The 18,912-nt window shown below is 38.3% G+C and overlaps 1 protein-coding gene and 1 pseudogene across 1 annotated transcript; both read left to right on the top strand.

Annotated features, from left to right (window-relative positions):
* Positions 1–1,594: 1,594 nt before the first annotated feature.
* On the top strand, positions 1,595–5,121 carry LOC134221634 (RNA-binding protein spenito-like; annotated as a pseudogene).
* Positions 5,122–11,297: 6,176 nt separating this feature from the next.
* LOC134226966 (nucleolar protein 16) lies at positions 11,298–14,520 on the top strand. Its single transcript, XM_062708116.1, has 2 exons — positions 11,298–11,547; positions 13,966–14,520. The coding sequence occupies exons 1-2, from the start codon at positions 11,444–11,446 to the stop codon at positions 14,477–14,479; spliced, it is 618 nt and encodes a 205-aa protein (XP_062564100.1). The 5' UTR covers positions 11,298–11,443; the 3' UTR covers positions 14,480–14,520.
* The last annotated feature ends 4,392 nt before the right edge of the window (positions 14,521–18,912 follow it).

Raw genomic sequence — 18,912 nt, 5'->3', positions numbered from 1 at the left:
AAGTTATTGAAATTAAAATTTTCACGATCGAAAATCATTTTGCTATACATAATTGAATACCCGCGCGAAATGTAATCGGTGCAATATTGCGATTCTCTTCTAAAATTAGCATACTGGCTCAACGGTTACGCGCCGGGTCCCACGCGCCGAGTTGTGCGCCATGCAAAAAGTAAATAAAACAATGTCAAACAGATGTGAGCTTTCGGCGAGCTTTTCCACATTCGCTTCTAAGGTATGCAGCATATTGTTGTCCCTTTACAAAAAGATATTTTTTAGTGAAATTGATCGATTTTTAGTAGTTTTTTGCTTTTCTCTCGCCTGCGTTGCGTTTGGTTTATTGTTTGAGTGGATCTTATTAGTGAAATTGTGTTTAATTTGTGATGTAATATTCTTCACTTAAAGTGAGTGAGTACCACAATATGATAAAGTACCTTAGCGGCGCACAACTAAGCGAGGTAGAGGTGAATGAGCAAAATGCTATAATATCTTGAGAATCACAATATGAACGGAGCTTTATACTTCAAGAACAGCACTAGCGCCACACCAACAAACGGTGGCTTCAAGAACTTGCGCTTGTTTCACGGGGTTGGGTAACACGAAAGTTGAATTATTTTGATTAAAAACATGTGTAAATGAGGAGCCTAACATGTAGTTTTTCAAAATTCTAACCCTACGTATTTAAAAGTTTTCAACATATCACTGTTAATAACATTTTAAAAGCATTTTAAAATATACTTCCTATACTTCACCATGTTGAAAAACAGTGATTTCACGCACACGTCCGTCGCCGCTAGATGGCAACAGCGCGGCTGCGTCAAAGCGAATGGTTCCTTTCACTCAAATCCGCCCTTGCGTGGAAGAAGCATAAAAGAAGTAAAATGCGAAAAAATCCGGTGAGTACTTTGTCTTAATTTTTTTATTTATTTTTTTTATTAATTAAATTTACTCCCGTGTTGAATTTTTACCCACTATGAAGTTTCACCAACTTAAATTTATGTTATTTTCACTCACCTGAGACTCTGGTGAAAACAACTCAAATTTGGCTTCTTCCACAGAACAGCACACGTTGAGTCGAAGCAGCTCTCTTTGTATATATTGTCGATGCAGATAAAAGATATAAGATATAAGCATATTGTGTCGCCAGCACTAAATTGTATCCAGCTTTCCACGTTCGCCATAATGGTAGATAGATATATGCTATAAAAATTTTGACAATAACTGCTTCCCGACACTGAACTGGAATTTTAGTCTGAGCAAGCTTTGATTTTCTTCGTCACCAATGACATCCCAAAGTTTGTTATTTTCTATCAACAAGGACATCACTACAATTTAAAGTTATTATGTTTACCTACACTGAAAACAATGTTGCAGTAATTTAAACCATGCAATAGCTCTTGAAATTACTATTTGAGTATGTTTTTGATATAAATGTAAACCTATTTATAATAACAACACTGTCGTGAGTTTTACCATGCGCATGGTTAAACTAACAACAAAGTGTAGTGAAGAAAATCTACACAACAAAAACCTTTCAGGTCACCATCGAAGCGAAGCGGTAGTCGGTAGCGATAAATTTCTGCAAATTAATTATTAAATGGAACTTAAAAAACAGAAGATTACAGTAAGTATTTATGAGGCCTTGGTGAAAAATACATTACATCTCGCATTTTGTGTTACAGACTGCATCAGTTTCACTCGTCGAACACAATGTCACATTCGGACATTCTGAAAGTTGTCATGGATTTGGACATGGATTTACTCTGACTCGGCGGCAATTCGGGGTGAAGAAAAAGATCCAGCGTAAGTGTCACACCGCAGCTACTGCTGCCGCAAGAACTTTCCTGCTGCTTCCGATACAAAGAAGAGTCGGTGATGGACGAGGGAATTGGTCTGTCCGTGTTCGAGAAGGCGATAGCCACATAAGAATTGCGCACCAATATTCAAAATTGAAATAGATAATATTTGTATACAAATCTGTATTTCACAAACAAAAATAAAGCGAAATTATTTATTTACTATAAAATAAGAACATGTATAGTCAATTCTACTATGGTTCCACAATGAACATGGTAACAGCTACTGCAATGTTTACGTTGCACATGGTAATTTTAAACGAAAAAAATAGTTCAACTCGGCAAGAAATGTCAGAAAGGTTCCATAGTAAAATCAACTGCAGTCATGGTTGATTTAAGTGCAAACTGTAGTCTGCACAAATCAAGTGGTAAAATGTTTTTATTTTTACCCTCGATTTAGTAGATTTTACCATGCCGCTCCTTTCAGTGTACCATTCAAATTTAGTTTTAAATCAATTTCAATTAATATGATATTTTATTTTAGAAACCTGCATGATGGTCTTTCGAGTGAAGCATACTTCCAGCAGCTTTCTGATGTTTCAAATTCTGTTGCTCGATACTCCAATATGACGCAAGAAGTATCACTTGTTACTAGCAGCTAATGTGGAGAACACGTCCGAAAAAAGGAAGTGGTTCTTCTTCTGTCAAAACCAAGATGAATACACCACTAGGTGTTCCAATCTGCCAAATTCACGATTCAGCCATCTTGGATTTTAGTATGGGAGAGCCAGCCGGTTTGTTTATGTTTTGCACCGAAAATAAATTTTTCACCCCCGCCTTCTTCTCTTCCATAAATTGGGCAGGTTGAAACACCTAGCTGTGAATTCATCTTGGTCAAAACTAGTTTTATTAAAGAATATGTTTTTTCTCAATTGACAGAGAATTTAGTTGTTGATCGTTATCATGACCGATTGTCTGAACTACGTGTCTTTGTTCAACTACATTCAAATTAAACCAAAGGGGGGAAATTTTTGTCTCTGTATGGCCTGTACTGTTAACGGGTGTTCAGTAGATAAAATATTATTTCACCACTTCATACACACTTGAAATAAATCGCCGAATTCGGTAAAATTTTACCGAAATCTCAACAGCAGAACTGTTCGGTAAATAATTTAACTGATTTTCGGTGATTTTGACAATTGAGCAATGGAAAAAATTACAAAAAATCTGTAAAATAAATTACCGAACAGTTCTGCTGTTGAGATTTCGGTAAAATTTACCGAATACGGTGAAATGAGTTAAGTGTGTAACTGACTCATTTTATTTTTTTTTATTGTTACAATCTTGTTTGAACCACAATTTTGTACAGCCTATCCCCCAAGTTTCCATTGTAAGTGTTCGCAATGAAATTTCTCAAATGATTGCCTATCAGTTGGACCATGGCCCAATCAACAGAAGCCTAACTAAAAAGTGGCATATGTATTGCAATCCGAACCAGCGAATCATGACCATATTTCCAACGAAGTACGAAAGGGTTAATCTAATGTGATCAAAATTTCTAATTTTTATCAATTATCTTCCAAATAATTTTCAATTCCATGATTATTTCCCAATTTGGCAGTTCTGAATAAGTACCAGAAGTGCTGAAGGCATAGAGCAAACTTTCTGCAAACGATTACAATTACAATTCTTCTGGTAGGTTTATGACGTTTCCTCTGGAGCGTCTAACCAGAGGAACCAGTACCTTCAACCGGATAACAAATCTATTTATGAAGCAAATAGCTTGGTACAGGTTGCTTTCACTATATTTATGCTAAATGGTCCAGAAGTAGTCGAATAGAACTATAGAGATATTGGAGAGCATGCGGAAGCTTCCGTTCCTTACAAACCGACGAGTGGAAGATCAGTAGTACATTTGTACTTTTCAGAATTGGCTATGTATCTGAAATAAAACATTAAGGGTCTGTCTCATTTGGAGAATTAAACTTAAAAGTGACAGTTCGAAAATTAAAAAATCACCCCGTTATAAGAATGGCTGGTGCTACCCAGCAAATCCAATAGGACATCGATGGAAAATGATTCGATATCTGTCAAAAGTAAGCTTGCTCTGCGAGCAGGGTTATTTGATAATTATTGAAATGTCACTTTTAAGTTTAATTTCAGTTTAATTATCCAATTGAGACAGACCCTAAATAATTATTCAAAAGGAACGGTGAAAATGATTAAACTCAATCCTCCAGTAAATTATGTTGTTGATAGAAAAATATAACAAGCTTGAGTTGTCATTAGCAACGAAACACAGCAATGCTTGCTAGACGAAAATTTCAGTTCAGTGTCGGGAAGCAGTTAATGTCAAACTTTTTATGGCATACGCCATTATGGCAATAGTCGAAAGCTGGATTCCGACTTCCGACGTTTTACCATTGACGAATACATAGACCGAAATGTCCGGTACAAAGCCATCAGAAAATCGGGCACCATGTCTTCTTCTTCATTTTGAAGAAAATACCCCTCGTGGGTGACGAATTACATAAATATTTTACGAGCGCTGACTTACCCCTCTTGACGTTTTGACAGTTTGTCTGTTTGTTTTTCTCCCTCACCTTGCGACGTCGTTTCGGTTCGTTTCGGCAGGAACTGGAAATGCTTTTGTTTGCTACCAAACGTTGGACATGGCTCACCGAGCTAAGGTTGAGTTGTCCGGTCAGTACATTGGCAAGTTCCAGTGCAAGATAGGATACGGTAAAGCTACTCCGACGACCAGAATTTGGGTTGGTGGTCTTGGCGCATGGACTTCGATTACTCAGTTGGAGCGTGAGTTCGACCGTTTTGGTGCCATCAAAAAGATCGAATATAACAAAGGGGACACCCAGGCCTACATTCTGTACGATTCTATTGATGCTGCTACGGCTGCTGTGAAGGAAATACGTGGATTCCCGTTAGGGGCACCGGATCGTCGTATTCGTATCGCTTTTGCTGAACGGAAACATCACCATCTCAAAGCGCAGTGGAGGTTTTGAGGAAGGCGGTGAATATCGTCGCGGCCCCGACTACGAATATCCGGAAGGCGGTGCATCATACGAGGAAAATTATCGTACGCCTATGGTGCAAGACCGTTCCGCGGCCGTGGAGGATTCCGCGGACATGGTGGTTTTCATCGTGATGGCCCACCGCACCACGGGGACAATGATGAATGGCGTCGATCAGGAGCATATTTGGCAATTATTCATTGCCCTATAGTCCAGGAGTCTAAAATTCAGTTTCTTTTTTATTTAATTTAAATTATTCTTTGATATAATTAAAATTTATTTTTTTATAGTTGAATTAAAAGTTGATTTTAATGCAGTTTTAGTCAGTAAAGACTACATGTTGAGGAGTTTGCTGTTGAAATGTCCACACTCGTTCTACATGGAGAAATTCAAACAATCTAATAAATTGGTAAAAGCTATACAGCCGTTCTATGCATAACACTAGACATAACACTCGTCAAATTTGCATCGTTCACTGATTTACTGGTCAATTCCAGTCTTTTTTTTTTAATTTCAAGTTCCACATTAGCACATAATTACTATTCGTTTGATTCTTAGTTGCAAAACTTGCGTAAGTTTCTGACAGAGCCAATGGACATTGCATGCCAGTTCCTTCTTAGAGCATGATGTTTACAGATAGCAGTAAAAACCTATAGTATCTTAAAATATAGCCGAACATTTTGAATGTTTAGCCCTCAGTTTAATCTTATTCAGACTGTTCTTATTTGAGAATATCAAATGTGCAGGTCAAAATCGAATTTTTTAACTCACGACAATCAATTTTTCTCCTATTAGTCGCAAGCATCTGGTGCGCTGCATAGCACATATGGTTGCGAACAATGTGCACCAGTTGCGCAATGATGCGCTATAAGTTAAACGCGAATAAAATCGGTTTTTGTGACTTCGAAATTCGATTTTCAACTGGAATCATGATACCTTCCTGAGAATTTGATGAAGCTGTGGGGAAAGAAGGAAAGACACAATTCTCTCTTATAAATTAAATTGATGTTTTTACTTAGAGAACTTAGTAATGGAGTAATAAAACAGTGTATAGTCTCATCATAATAATTTTTATTGCAATTTAAAATAACAATCAAATAGTCTTGAACACTATAGAAATAATTTAGAGTTAAATACATTTATTCAAAACAACGAGTATTTCGATATTTGACAAAATATTTATGATGTCACTCGAAACTGAAATCAAAATAATCTAGTAATAACTCAAAAAGGGGCCCTCCTTAGCCGTGCGGTAAGACGCGCGGTTACTAAGCAAGACCATGCTGAGGGTGGCTGGGTTCGATTCCCGGTGCCGGCCTAGGCAATTCTCGGATTGGAAATTATCTCGACTTCCCTGGACATAAAAGTATCATCGTGTTAGCCTCATGATATACGAATGCAAAAATGGTAACTTGGCTTAGAAACCTCGCAGTTAATAACTGTGGAAGTGCTCAATGAACACTAAGCTGCAAGGCGGCTCTGTCCCAGTGTGGGGATGTAATGCCAATAAGAAGAAGAACTCAAAATGGATCTGAGGAAGATCTATTTAATTTTTGTACCTCACAAATACCATGTACTAAAATCAAATAATTCATTTTGAATGCGCCTGAGGAATGAGCATTAAAGAATAAAACATTTTCTTATGAAGTTGAACTTCATTACAAACGTTGAAGAATTTCGAATATTAGGGGGAATGACGGCTTTGGCAGGTTTTGTTCTATTATTGTCAGGGGAGTTTTTTATGACTGATTTTGCTCAAATTTGGCCTAAACATTCTTTGCATATCAAAGAATATTGTGGCCAAATTTCATAAAATTCGGTCGACAAAAACCCCCCTGCCAATAATAGAACAAAACCTGCCAAAGCCGTCTGTTCTACTTAACGAGAATTTATTTTTCCCGGCATGAAATTTTTTTGCCGATGACTTCAATTTCCCGTCTGTTTCCTGGTTCAATGGCCACCCTGAGTCTTTACCAAGGTGGTCCATAATAGGGACTTTCTATTGCGAATCCGCCCTTGAGCTGTGGATGTCCATGTGCTGCCGATTGTCCATCATCCGAGAGTGTTCCGATTTGCTGGGCAGCTGTCGATTTGCTGACGAGATTTTGCTCACTCTATGCGCGTTGTGGGGCCCACATTGGTGATAGGTTCAGTATATGGAGCAGTCCGAATGTTCATCTGACGACCACTGGCTTTACTGGTTGCGGGCATTGCCAAGTGTTCGTTGGACACTTTGGGTTTTTCGGAGGTTTGCCATGTTCATCAGGCTAAAATAACAGGAAATGTAAGTATGAAAATAGCGCAGAGTTTATAGTGCAATTACTTACCGGCTGGCTTTCAAGTGACGTTGGTATTCAAGGCGTTGTTTCTCCAGGTTTTCGTGTCGATCCATGTCACAGGGTGGTTGCTTGCTATTGTCCTCCGATGTGGCAGCTTCACGTTGGGTGTTTCCGACGGTGGGATGTATGGTATTCGCTCGGTTTTTTCGTCTTGCGATCGCGACTTTACTTCACGGAATTCAGTGGGAGTAGCGTTTGAGCTGTTTAGCTGTTTACAGCAGTTCACAGTAGGGTGACCAGATTATTTTTTGATGAATCGGTAGCCTGGCTGAAGAATAATCAGTAGTTATCGGTAGGCCGGGAAATGGATCAAATCGCATCGAACAATCTTTCAACTACATACTCACCCAGTTATTATAAAATATTGTTTTATTTTAATTAAGTTTCCACAAAAGATATTTTAGTTACTAGATAAAGATTATCGCTTCGGTTCCCTTTGTTCTGCTGTCCGGAACATGTTGGGTACCAAGCTGTCAAATCGTATGGATTTTCCTTCTTTGACATTTAGCTCCCCTATCCTCGCCAGCAAAAGATGTTCCGGACAGCGACGACAGCGACAATATTTATCTAGTAACTAAAATATCTTTTGTTTCCACCCCTCCGTTAGACCAATATAGTACAAATGAAGGAATTTATATTTATTCCGGCCTGATTGAACTTTTATTTTAACAAAATTTGTTCAAAATAACCATTCAACTTAAATTTAATTCAATTTATTTTAAATTTATTTCAATTTAATTGAAAAACAGAATCAATTTGTTTAAATTTATTCCCAAGTCTATTTCAGATTAGGTTTTTCTTAACTTACATTTAATTGCAATTCATTTTAATTCAAGCTTTATTTAATTTCAATTTAGTTTTAATTCAACTCACATAAAAATTTTATTCAATTTTAATTAATATTATTTTTAATCTACTCAATTTCTAATTTCAAAAACAATTTCATTGTAGTTTATATTTGCTCATTTTAATTGAAACCAAATTAAGATTTAAATCAACCTCATTTTTATTTCAATTTTGATTTCATTTTACTTTAGTTTAGTTTATCAATTTAGATTAGTAGAGTAGTTAGTAACTATTCTCACAAGAAATAGCCAAGTTGTGTTTCTGTTTCGGTTCTTCGTGTCAAAGCTTCTTCTTACTGTAGCAACTAACACAGTTTATAACAACTTATTGTACTAAACAGTAACCGTTTATTTCTCCCATGATCGCATCGCATCCGGTACTTTTGGGGCATGTCTATAATCATCATCACTTCCTGGGTACCATCGAATTCGTACTGAAAATCCCGCGATCTCGGCCTGGAAATGTCCAAAACTCACGGTCTGATTCAGGCACAGTATACTCGTACGTTGTTTTCCTAGTTTTTCACCTTGTCTTCACTAATGTTCGGGGCCAGTTCTGCTCCGTATTTCAATTTTTCTGTGGTTTACTGCACTTATCACAAATTTTCATTAGCAACGGCTGTTGAGAAAAACACGAAAGCTAAACAACAAATCAAGAATGACGTTCCGTAAATTCCAATTCAAGCTTAATTTTTCATAACGACGTATGTAACAAATATGAGGATTCGAGAAATCCTTTGCTGAAAGTTGGCAAAACTTTTTCTAAAACTGTTTTAAAACTAAATCTTTTTTCAATACTTTTTCCGCTGGCATGCATCATTACAAGACACGTAATAAGCGTGCTTCACAGTAAAGCTCAGTTCATTCAAATTCATTGTGAAAAACGATAAAATTATACATACACCGGTATGCTACACGTACACGGCTGCCAGAAATGTATGGGAATATTACCTTCGAAAAACATGTTATTGGCCGAATAACACCAAAGCGCGAATAACATGTTATTCAATCAATCGTAGTGCGGATATAGTATTATAGATATTTTTATGAAACATATTGATTTAGATTATTAATTTTGATGTTTTATATCTAATTACAATGAAAACTAGATTTGTTTACAATTGTCAGTTCCGCCCTTTTGAAATGTTGATGCCGAATTGATTTTTGAATCAGAAACAGGAGGTAAACAAAAATGGAAATGACAACTGTTGTCAAACTGACGTGATTTGAATTGAGGGGCTTCTCAATGGTCGAGTGATTGTAATAATTGTAATCCGTCACTCCCCAGGGGTATATAGTGGTGCCCGAAAAAATGGCCACCACTCCGTCTATGTATTCGTCAATGGTTTTACTTCCGAACTTACTTCCGACATCATGAACGTCAGAACAAAATTTGAATTTGTCACCAACACAATGTCGGAAGCTCGGTCGGAAGAGCGTTCGGAAGTGTGGAAATCGACTTCCGAACATCAATTTGGTGACAGCGACAAAACAAGCTCGATTTTATGACAGATAACACCGTGCAGTGCTGTATATTTATTTTATTTTTCCGTGTGAATCTCGTCGGAAGTGGGCCTTGCTGCCAGTTCATCAGCCTCATACAAACAGTTTTGGCCTAAATGCACAATATATTGGGATGCACTTCCTCTAGGGGTCCAAAATAGGACAGTTACCCTACACAACCAAAGGTATGCAGCCTACCGTGCTGTCAACGGGAAGGCAAAATATCGTCGGCAAGAAATTTTTTAAGCCTTCCCGGTGTCGCCCCGGGCACGGCATGGCGGTTCGATGTGAACCATTGCATTGAAAATACATGCAACCAATTTGAAACACAACTACACACAACCGCCCGGTGCAATGAGAATAGCCCTTTATCCGGGTTGCCTTGTCTAAACCTGAGACGAGACCTGCAAAGACGCTGCTTCTTTTCTCTTGTTTTGACACTTGTTCTTCTTTTCATCACAGTTGACCATCGAGTTTCAACTGTTTACTTGACTGTTTCACCTAAGCCCCAGGTGGACCCTTCTGAGCACAATAAAAGTGTATCCAATTCATGAAATAGTTAATTCATTTTCATAAGGATTTTTATACCGGGAACAAAACACAGGTTTATTACACCCCCATGAAACGGCTGTCATCCACGAACAACTCGCCTGAAGCCTAAAACATGGTGCTGCAACATGGTGCTGGATGTAAACATTGCCGGTTAAGCAATAAACACACGAAGTCAGAACAGTCGGATGCGAAAGCGGCATGTGTTGCATTGTTATTTAAATTATATTCAACGAGATGTATTGCATTGCTACGTGATTTTCGACGTTATTAATTGGCGCTTTGATGTTGCATGAAGCAGAAAGACGATATTTAAAAAATTTCGCACGGTAAAACATACGAGGATATTTTTGAAACTCTTCTCTGAAATTCTAGAGGCAATTTAATTAAAAACGGTAAACAGTACGGGGTTGGACTTTTCTTATACTGTGTATTAAGTATGATATCAGAATAAAAATTGAAATTGAAATATTGTGTTTATTGTGCAGTACAAAACAAGACTAACCCCGTACTGCTAATCGTTTTTAATTAAATTGCTTCTAGAATTTTGAAGAAGTGTTTCAAAAATTTCTTCGTATGTTTTCCCGTGCGAATATTTTTGATTATCATCTTTCTGCTTCTTTTTCTTCATGCAACATCAAACCGCCAATCGTCAATGCTCTCGCGGCGGTATGAACGGAGTTTAAAATAGGAAAGGAAACACTAGCGCCACCCAATCGGTAGACGGCTTCAAGAACTACATCTCATTTCAGGGGGGTGGTTTATTACTGATTATTAACAAGCTAAACGGAAGGTTTGGAATACTCGTTAAAGTAAAAAAGTCTTGGTAAAACAAAAATAATGTGGAATATTTTATTTGGGATACCAATACTTTCACTCAAAAAGCTGCTGGTTGCACCTGACAGTTCGTGACAGCAGTTGACTGGCAGCAGCTGAAGTTACATTTTTTCCTCTTTGCAGGTCTCGTCTCAGGTCTAAACGTAGCATTATAATTTTGTGCATAAAGTTGATTTTTATGGCAAAATATTTTCGGTGAAAAAGAACGTTCCGATTCCGAACCGCAGAAATGTCAAAAATCGGCTAACGATCTTCTTCGCGTTTGTTTTTATTAGTGCTGTCCAATGAGCAGCTCGAAGTAGCTCGAAGTTGTTCCTGTCACGCTCATGCCCGTTTGTTGACAAAAAAGAACGAGCAGGACGGGAACAACTTCGAGCTACTTCGAGCTGCTCATTGGACAGCATTATTTACTCCAACCGTGTCAAGCCAAGCACGTGCGTTTTGAGTCTTTTGGATTATCTGAAAACATTTTTTTCTAATTGTGCGTAATTCAAGCAAATAATTGGATATTCCAAAAAAATAAACAACGGTAAGGGAATCTACACAAGATGGTGCGCAGATTAAGGAAAACCAAGAAAAATCAGAAGTATAACTATAATCGGAATCGAAAAAGGCTAAACAAAAAAATACAGGGCACCGGAACAGTGAAATGGTAAGTAACTTATTGTAATTGTACTTTATTAATTACTAGCAGACCCCACGAACTTCATTTTGCCTAAAATTGTTTTATTCTCTGATTAGTTCTTGTTATGCAGACATTTCTGATTCATTTGTATGCCCCCCCCTTCCAAAGGGGGGATTGGGTCTCGAACCATCTTAAGAACCTTACCCGGCCCAAAAACCTCTGCATACAAATTTTCACGCGGATCGGTTCAGTAGTTTCCGAGTCTATAAGGGTCAGACAAAAATTCATTTTTTATGTACACCCCCGGCCAAAAGTTTATGTTCACCCACTAAAAATATAGGCAAAAGTTTGGTCGTATTTTCGCCGTCTTACGTCTGATTTCGGGTATTGTTAGCTCAATACATAGAATATTAGTAGATCTTGCATCGTATAGCTATTTTAAACTAACAATTTTTAATTTATTACATTAGGATAAACTTTTTTTTTTATATTTGTGTTGTAAAAATATGCTGATTTTTCTCAAAATTGAGCCCACAAAATTTCGAAAAAAAAAAATGGAACGAAATCTGTTGCGAAGGCAACGAAATAGAGATGAATTTCCAAATATATATTTGAACGATGTGTATTTATTGCATATACTGATGACGACGTTAAAAATTTCATTTAGTGTCCCTTTTGTATGTTCCTTCGTATTTAGTTTTAGAATCTGGGATCGAAATGCTGTCGTGATGTGAATTATGTTTGCTTTATGTAATATAACTTGTATGAGACCGCAGGATAGGGTGGCTCAAAAAACTCTTTTTCAAATTGTTTGATGGGCCGCCCTCTTATTCGATTCTATTTGATGCCCTGATGCTCTGGACAAAATTTCAGGAAAATCGATCAACGTTTGGGCGGTGCTAAACTCGTTGGAAGTTTATATGCAAAAATGTATGCAGAAACATCCCAAAACAGTAATTTGCAGTTGGACGGCACAATTTACGATCAAGAACCTTGATACTCATTCAGTTCTTGTAGAATTAAATACAGAATGTAATGCTGAAAACCACGAGAAGATTAGAGTTCATTACGCAAAGATATAAGCATTTTACTGGAGTGTTGTAGGGGTGAATTTATTTCTTTTCAAAGGTAAAAGAAGCGAAATTTGCTTAAACCCCAATTCAGAGAAATGCTAATAACTTAACCTGGCAAACTCTAATCTTCTCGCCGTTTTTCTGCAAAACATTCTGTATTAAATTCTTCAAGATCTGAATGAGTATCATGGTTCTTCATCGTAAGTGTGCCGTCCAACTGCAGTTTACTGTGTTTGGATGTTTCTGCATACATTTTTGCATATAAACTTCCAACGAGTTTAGCACCGCCCAAACGTTGACCGATTTGGCTGAAATTTTGTCCAGAGCATCAGGGCATCAAATAGAACATAATAAGAGGTCGGCCCATCAAAAAATTCGAAAAAAGTTTTTCCCATACTAATTTGAGCCACCCTACCGCAGGATTTAAAATAGAACTACGATTCAGAATTGCCGCACTATTTTTCTTGTTCGCCGATTATTTATAGGTTTTAGCAATAATATAGTATAAGGTATCAAATTCACACTATTTTTAGGTAGAATAAACAGTTTAAGAGAGAAACTAAGAGAAAATAAATTTCAGCTAATGTAGGCTCGCACGCTTGTTTTTTTATGCCGCAATAGGTACCAAAATTTACTTTTATTCCTATTGTTCTACAGTAGTATTACTCATCCAGTGGGCGAACACAACTTCTACGGCTAGATGTGCGGTGCTAGGCGCAGTTTTGCAACAGAACCCAATTTTAATCATTTTTTAGATGCATTGATAAAATTTCGGCGAAAAAAATTTTGTTTTACTTAAAAAAAAATCCAAATGTTCACTCAAATCGGCCAAAAGTTTTGGATCGGATGTAAGAGGGTGAACCCAAACTATTTGCCGGGAGTGTATATAGTAGATACGGTACCCTGTCGGTTACACCAAAAGATATTTCAGTTAAATATCTTTTGTTACACCTTATTTCAGGTCAAGGAACGTGTTATACTTTTTTGTTTGTTTTGACAAAATCACTCTCGTTTCCAACAAGCTTCTTCCAGGATTAAAAATTGTAGCGGTATTGAATGACCATCCACCATCTTTTTAACCACCTAAAGCTAAAAAGGTGGGGGATGCATTTTTCCATATATTCCGCCTATTGTTTTTTTCACGTAAACTTCATGCTCGTCTAGGGATGAACTTATTTTATATATGAGGATCACTCTAATAAAGCTTAAAAAAAAACTTTACTTTTAGAGGGTGTCTCTATAAAATGGTTTTGATTTTTTTTTTCATATAAGTACCTTAATAGGCATATTTGTGTTTTTTTGAAATAGTGTACAAAAAAGATGAATAAATACTCTCTCTAAATAAATACTTTATCTCTCTTTTATATTTCAGTCCTGATATAAAGGATGATATCGACTTCCGCAAAAATCTTAACATCAACATTTCGGAAATGGGTTTGGCATTCGATGTGAATAAAGCGATTCCGGTGCCGAACGCCAAACGCGAGCGCACTAAACTTGCTCAGTACGTGAACGGTTTCCTAGTGGAAGATGCCTCCGAGTCGGATTCAGAAGGACACAAAGCTCCGCCAAAAATACATGTCGCCGAACGTCTGGAAAAACAATCCAAGGAATTTGTGGAGATCCGTTTCCGACTTTCGAGGGGTACAGTTAAATTTGTTACCGGAATGATCGACATGTATGGGTTCAACTACAAGGCTATGGCACAGGATAGGCGAAACTATGATCAGGAAACCTGGAGACAAATAAGGCAAAAAGTGCGTCGATTTTTAACCATTCCGCAGCAGAGCACACCTTATTTGAAGCGAAAGGGATGGTTAGATTGTGATATGGATGATCCCAGTGATCCACGGTGGAAGGAGTACGGCACTGATGATGAGGTATGATGAAAAATAATAACATATATTTTTAATCAATATAAAACAAAGTTTTCACAATATTCTGTAGAGAAATCCAGCCTAATGATCGAAGACTAGATTATAATACAGTCGAGTCTCCACACCTCGATGTTCTATACTGCCGTGAATCGCATATTTGTCCCATCTATGCTGGGTTTCCTATTCATATGGGACAAATATGCGATTCACGGCAGTATATCTCGATGTTCTATATCTCGATATCTCTCACTATGTCGATGGTTTTCTCGGTCCCTTCCATCTACATACATTTGGACATTCTACATCTCGATAACCTCCCTATATCGATATCTCCTTATTTCGATGTGTTCTGGTCATATTTGAACCGTTTGTTTGAGAAACTGCATGTGTAACATTTTTGGCCAAAATGAGATATATTCTGAATCCTTGTCCAAAAATACGTATTCTGGCAAAAAATACGAAAAAAAAATGTTGTTCAGGAATGTATGAATTTTTTTTCGTTTGTTTGAGAAACTACATATGTCCCAGCACTTTGAAGAGCAATAATGGAGTGATGCTTACAATTTTTGCACAGAAAGTGCCCCAGGGTGTTCAGTTTTGCCAAAAACTATTGATCTATATCGAAGAAATCGAAAGATTCGGTGCCACTTTGTTCAAATAGAGTTTTTTGTTGTTTTCTTGAAATAGTGTAAAATGGATATATGCAGTTTCTCAAACAAATGATTCATTTTGTTTAGGATTCTCTATCCCTATGTCGATATACAGTCGCCTCTCCCCATCTCGATATTGAAGGGACCATCGAGATAGGGAGAGATCGAGGAATGGATGGAAAATTGAAATGGGTACTAGATCCAAAAAAGCTCGTTGCTATGAAAAACGACAACAAAACAAATGTCGTTTCCTGTTGTTGATGTTTTTGTAATTGTCCAAAGATGGTCCAGTAGCCTAAAAATTTGAACATATCGACATAGGGAGAGTGAATCCTGAACAAAATATGATCAGAACACATCGAGATAGAGAGATATCGAGATAGGGTGGTTATCGAGATGTAGAAAGCCCATATGTAAGTAGATTGAAGGGACTGAGGAAACCATCGACATAGGGAGAGACATCGAGATATAGAACATCGAGATGTAGAGAGTCGACTGTACCTATTCATATTTTTAGGCTACTAGACCATTGTTGGACAACAAACACATGAAAAATAAAAGATTACATTATTGTTTTGTTGTCGTTTGTCATAGCAATGAGCTTTTTTTTCAATCTAGTACCCATTTCAATTTTCCTTCCATTCCTTGATCTCTCCTTATCTCGATGGTGCCTTCAATATCAAGATGTGGAGAGGCTACTGTAATTTGAGTTTGGAAAGAAACCAGTTGGGAGATGAAGTACATTTTCATACCATTCAAACAATTGGCCTTTTTACGAATTCCACTTTTCCACATTTATCTCCTATTCAGATTACAAACTTCATCACTTAATAAAAAGTACCTTGATATCAAAATTCACTAATGGGGCATCCACAAAGTACGTCACGCGCTTAGGGGGGAGGGGGGTTTCGAAAAGCGTGACGATCCATACTTAAAATTTAGAAGATTAATACAAAAAGCGAGACGTAGGGGGAGGGTGGGTTTGAAAATTGCCATATTTTGCGTGACGTACTTTATGAAACTTCCCTAATCTTATTTGTATTTAGATAATATCATATCATTTTTTGAATAGGCTATTATGCACACTTAAAATAAATCGCCGAATTCGGTAAAATTTTACCGAAATCTCAACAGCAGAACTGTTCGGTAAATAATTTAACTGATTTTCGGTGATTTTGACAGTTGAGCAATGGAAAAAATTACAAAAAATCTGTAAAATAAATTACCGAACAGTTCTGCTGTTGAGATTTCGGTAAAATTTACCGAATACGGTGAAATGAGGTAAGTGTGTGCACTGTCTCTTTTCCCGAATTAAAGTTGGACAGTTCAGAAATTTTGGGTAGTGACGGTACCTGACTATACACTATACACCACTGCGAGGCAGCGCAAGCGTTGCTACAACGGTCGGTATATGAGAACAAGACTGATGTTGTCCTGCTATCGGACCCGTATTGCATCCCTGCTGAGAACGGCAGTTGGATTGCGAACAAGCCCAGAACAGTGTCAATCTGGACATGCGGGAAGTACACAATCCAGGAAATAGTTTCATCTCTTGACTATGAGGGTTTCGTAATAGCCAAACTAAACGGTGTTTGGTTTTTTATAGATGGAATACAGAGCACACTAGGGTATTAGACAGTCATGTAGGCGCACTAACTGGTCTGAAACCCTTAGTAGTAGCCAGTGACTTCAATGCTTGGGCAGCGGATTGGAGATCTCGGTTCACTAACGCCAGAGGTAATATCAAGGAACAGGCATTCACGATCAGCGTTCCGAGAGGTGAGTCATGTATCAATGTGACTTTCTGCAGCACTGAATGGACGGCAGACCCTGAATGGAGGGCTCATGAGGGGATACTTCGAGTGACCATCAGGAAGAACGGTATACGGTCAAGTATACCCGCAATAGAACCACAAGGTGGGTCAACACAGTTGACCTAGGATGGCGTACCTCGCAGTTCAACCCGGAACTGTTAGAGGAATTATTGCGATGGGAAAATCGGACTCTTGACCTATGCGGTGACGAATTATCCGATGTCCTGACACGAGCAATGCCAAGGAAGACTAAGCCAACCGGCAAACGCCAATCGGTTTATTGGTGGACAAATACGATTGCTGATCTCTGTAGCACCTTAGAACTAAAAGAAGATTGCGACGTGTTAGAACCGAAGTGGACCGGATGGAAAAACTCCAGGTGTTCAAGACAACGAACAGAGCTCTAAATTACAAGATCAAACGTAGTAAGAGAACCTGCTTTAAGGAGCTGTGGATGACTAATACTACTCCATGGGGGATGCATACATGATAGTGATGGCTACGACCAATAGCACACCTTCTGCAAATTCTCCGGAGATGTTTGCCAGGATCGTCGAAGGGTTGTTTCCGAAGCATGACTCATCGGACTGGCCCGTCACACCGTACGATTCATTTGACGTGGTACCACAATTAACGACGAGCTTATCGTGAACAAGGCACCCGGTCTGAATGGAATCTCAAACCTGGTTCTTAAACATGCAATTCTTGCCGGATATGCAATTCTTGCATAATCCGGATATGGAGTTGCTTCCAACGATGCCTGGATGGTGAAAACATTCCAGACTGGAAGGCAGATCAATCTGCCTGCTCGACACAACTGGTAAGTTGTTGGAGAAGGTGATTCCGAATAGATTGTCGGATTATTCGGAATGTGCTGGAAACTTATCAAGCAAACCGTATGAATTCCGTATAGATGGTTCTACCGTTGAAGCAATTCGATCGGTAACGGATACGGCTAGGATAGCTTCTTCTTCTTCTTCTTATTGGCATTACATCCCCACACTGGGACAGAGCCGACTTGCAGCTTAGTGTTCATCCAGCACTTCCACAGTTAATAATCGCGAGGTTTCTAAGCCAGGTTACCATTCCTGCATTCGTATATCATGAGGCTAGCACGATGATACTTTTATGCCCAGGGAAGTCGAGACAATTTCCAATCCGAAAATTGCCTAGACCGGCACCGGGAATCGAACCCAGCCACCCTCAGCATGGTCTTGCTTTGTAGCCGCGCGTCTTACCGCACGGCTAAGGAGGGCCCCACGGCTAGGATAGCGCGTGGTTTGAATAGAAGACGTATTAGGTAATGTGCATTGAATACATTAGATGTAAAAAATGCTTTTTATAACGCAAGCTGGGTAGCTTGCTAACTCACTACACCGCTTACAAGTTTGAAAATCTATTTTCAGAATAGTATCTTGTATGATACCGATGCTGGTCAGCAGCCAATAGAATTGGAATGTCAGTAGGTGTTCAACAGGAGTCGATCCTCGGACCGGTACTGTAGAATATTATGTAAGACGGAGTATTACGTATAAAACTCCCGGCCAGCGTGAAAATTGATGGATTCGCGGATGATGCTTGAGGTTACTGGCGATAATCTCGACGAAGTTGAACTTAAAACTTTAAATGCGATTAGCAGAGTCGAGTAATGGTTCAACTCAAGATGGTTGGCGTGAAAACATTAATAGACGGAAATCGTTGTGGTGCATAACCGCCATGGATTGCAGGAAGCCAATATAAAGGTCGGGACCTGCACAGTAAAGTCCGTGAAAGCATTAAAGCATCTGGACGTGATGATCGACGAAAAGCTCAATTTTACAAGCTACGTCGTTTATGCATGCAAAAAGGCATCACTAGCGATAAAATCATTATCACGAATGATATTAGCTCGATGTCCATCAGTATTTGACAGGTCAGTTCAGTTATCGAACGGTTGCTGTATATTAGTTGTAAATGTGATATCAGATAAAACTCAGCA

This window comes from Armigeres subalbatus, chromosome 3 (assembly GCF_024139115.2).
Source record: "Armigeres subalbatus isolate Guangzhou_Male chromosome 3, GZ_Asu_2, whole genome shotgun sequence".
Taxonomy (NCBI): Eukaryota; Metazoa; Arthropoda; class Insecta; order Diptera; family Culicidae; genus Armigeres; species Armigeres subalbatus.
This window is presented reverse-complemented; position numbering and strand designations above follow the sequence as displayed.

What these genes read in the sequence shown, in the direction of transcription:
- LOC134226966 (XM_062708116.1), top strand. Translation starts at nt 11,444, where the DNA reads ATGGTGCGCAGATTAAGGAAAACCAAGAAAAATCAGAAGTATAACTAT. An exon ending in GGCACCGGAACAGTGAAATG is followed by an intron (nt 11,548 to 13,965) that starts GTAAGTAACTTA and finishes TTTATATTTCAG; the next exon opens with TCCTGATATAAAGGATGATA.